General features: G+C 69.5%; 1 protein-coding gene across 1 annotated transcript in view; it reads right to left on the minus strand.

The window, feature by feature from the left end:
- MNEG_12456 (hypothetical protein) overlaps window positions 1-1360 on the minus strand; it is a gene marked incomplete at both ends in the record, with an annotated part of 2985 nt that extends 1625 nt beyond the window's left edge. Inside the window, 2 exons of the mRNA XM_014039073.1 lie at window positions 579-861; window positions 1082-1360. Of these exons, the coding sequence (XP_013894527.1) occupies window positions 579-861; window positions 1082-1360 (562 nt within the window). The remainder of the gene's footprint in view (window positions 1-578; window positions 862-1081) is intronic.
- Window positions 1361-2911: the final 1551 nt, after the last annotated feature.

Below are 2911 nucleotides of genomic sequence, written 5' to 3' on the forward strand. Positions count from 1 at the left end.
GTCTCATACGGGTCTGCCTCTTCGACTTCCGACACCGCCACATACACCGGCCGCCCGCCCCCTCCGCCGAAGCCGCCGCCGCGCTGGCCGCTGCTGCTGCTCGGCAGCTGCTTAGTCAGCAGTACCGCCGCGCCGCCCTCCGACGCGGCGCCGTCGGGGCCGACGCCGCTCGGGGACCGCAGCGCCGCGGCCAGCTGCTGCCGCCAGGCGAGGAAGCGCCACCACAGCCCTGCCGGACAACAGGGAGGCGCGCAGTGCCGGGGGTGGGTTCCTCTGCTTATTATCTGCTATTTCCCCTGGATTTCAGGCCCTTTTTTCTACTGTTTGCTGCTTTGGTCCTGCTAGAGGCAGATGTGCGCGTTAGCATGGGCGCGGGGTGGACGGGCGCGGGCTGATTGCAGGCAGCGGCCACGGCCGGCTGCTCGCGGCGACCACTACAGGGTGACCCGTGCTCGCAGCCCGTCAGCGGAGCATGCCAGGACGTCGTTTGAACGTCCCTCCTCCCTCCCAACCATTTGGTGAAACGACTGCCGGCGCGGCCGCCGCGCAACGCTCGCAACGCGGCCCACCCCGCCCACCTCTCCCGCTCCGCCGCCGCGCCCGCGCGCCACCGCCGCCATCCTCCGCGTCCCGCCGCAGCCGCCGCAGCCGCCCGTATCCAAACACCCACATGAGCGGCGCCTGGGTCGCGTAACATAGCGCCGTGGCTGCAAGCGCAGGGGCAGCGGCCTGGGGCGCCAGCATGGTGGTCAGATACAACGTCGGCAGTGCCAGGCAGTTGCCGAAAGCGCAGGCGAGGCTCATCAGCACCGGAAGGCCGGGAGGCACCCCGTGGTTGCGCGGCAGCAGGGCCGGCGCGGCCTGTGGGCTCGGGGGCGGCGGCAGAGCGGGCAGGAGGGGGTGGTCGTGGGCGCGCCGCTGCCGGCGGCTGCGGGGGCGGGCTGCAAGTCGAGCTCGTCACCTGCATGCACACCTGCGTCTGCACCCCAACAACATGCATGTGCCCGACGGCAGAAAAAGCCCCGCATGCCGCACAAAGCAGAGGCTCCCAGGGCACTTCCCACGCGCGCCCCCGCCGCACCATCGGGGCCCCCATCGCCGCAGCTGCACTGGCAGCAATCGCCGCCGCCCCCGCGGTCGGGTGCAGCTCCCGCCACCCGAGCAGCGCGCGCGCGACCGCCGAGCGCCCCTCGACCGCGCGCGCCGCCGCGGCGCCTGCTAGGGCGCCGGCGGCGGTCTGGGCGGCGCAGAGCAGCGGAATTGCCAGCAGGGCGGGCGCTGGCAGCGGCGCGGCGTACGCGAGCGCGCCGGGTGCGGCGCCGGAGGAGGCCCAAATGCGGGTTGTGCTAGTCAGCAGCATGCATGGTATGCTGATGTTGAACGCCACCTGTCGCGCGCCCGATTCGAATCGAGAAGCAAGGAGAGGGCGTGTTTTGCGGGGGTTTGCATGAGCATGGAGACTCAGGTCGCCATCCTGCAGCCACCCAGGCCGCAGCTGCTGGCTGCACATGCACGCGCATGGCCCCCTCCCTGCCCCACATGCTGACCCCCACCGCATGCCCGCCGCCGCCGCATGCCGACCGCCGCCGCATGCCGACTGCCGCCGCATGCCAATCGCCACCGAATGACGACCGCCACCGCACGCCAACCGCCGCCGCATGTGAACGACCAGCCCATGCGCCGCCCATGCGCCCACCTGGCTCAGCACGCGCGACGTACTGCTGGAGAGCCTCCCCCTGTGAGATAACCACGCCACCACGCCGCACAGCACAAGCAGCTTGAACGTCGCCTGCGCCGCGGCCCCCGCGGCGCCGGATTCGACGGCAGCCGCCGCGCCCTCGAGGGCGGACGCGGCCCATTCGGGCAGGGCCGCCGGCAGCTTGAGGTGATCCGAAGCGCGCCCGCGGGCGGCGCGAGCGGCGGCGGCGGCACATGCCGCTTGTTGTGGGGCCGACGGGCAGCAGCGGCGGGTGGCCGCGGCGGTGCGCCATGCGGCGGCGCGCGCCGCGGCTGTCGCGTGTGTCACCGCATTCGGCTGCGGTGTATGCAGCAGGGCCGTGCTGCTGCTCCTGCAGCTATATGATGCGCCTATATAATTGTTATAGAAATTCCTATGCAGCATTCATCAAGCGTGGCACGGGCCCGACGTAAAACTTGAAGGCTTCGCGATCTTGCTGTCACTTGTCAACACATCCGCTTCAAGCCGCACGGATTGCGTCGTATCAGGCGGTTGGATGATGAGCTGCTTTGAAACGCTCCATTGCCGCGCCACCCGGTTTGCCACAGTCTGAGGAGTGGAGCAGTTGCGCAGCAGCTGCCGCTTACCTCTGCTGCAGCAAGAGAGCCAGTCAGCGTGTTACGCCTCACGCTGCGGCGCCTGAGCGTCGGTGGACCTCCAGGGCCTCGTTGAACCATGCCACTCAGTTTTGCGTACTGTACCGCGGCACAGACAAGAAAGGAAGGACCCCTTGTTGAACTCCTGCCCCCGCACCCCCGACTGCCCACCCCAACCCTCAACCTTCCATCCCCCCACCGCGACCATAAACACCAACAAAAGCACATCGATAAACGACATCCTCAAGCCCCCCTGCAGCCACCCAAGCCCCTTCATTAGACCCTGATTCAGCCGTGGATTTACTCATTGCAATCCAACACCGCCGCCGCCGCCGCCGCCGCCGGAGCCGCTGCTGCTGCTGCCCACAAGCAACCCAGGCCGCTGGTGCCCCTCCCGCGCCCCTGCGACCGCCGCTTCTTCCGACGCCTCCGCCGCCTCTGCCGCCGCCTGCTGCAGCATATGCATGACGTGCCCCTTCAGGGCCTCCACACCCTCCCCTGTCAGAGATGAAACCCGCAACGCCCGGGGCAGCCGCGCAAACGACAGCACGGGGTCACCACCCAACTCCCCCTCCCC

Source organism: Monoraphidium neglectum (genome assembly GCF_000611645.1).
Source record: "Monoraphidium neglectum strain SAG 48.87 unplaced genomic scaffold scaffold03252, whole genome shotgun sequence".
Lineage (NCBI taxonomy): Eukaryota > Viridiplantae > Chlorophyta > Chlorophyceae > Sphaeropleales > Selenastraceae > Monoraphidium > Monoraphidium neglectum.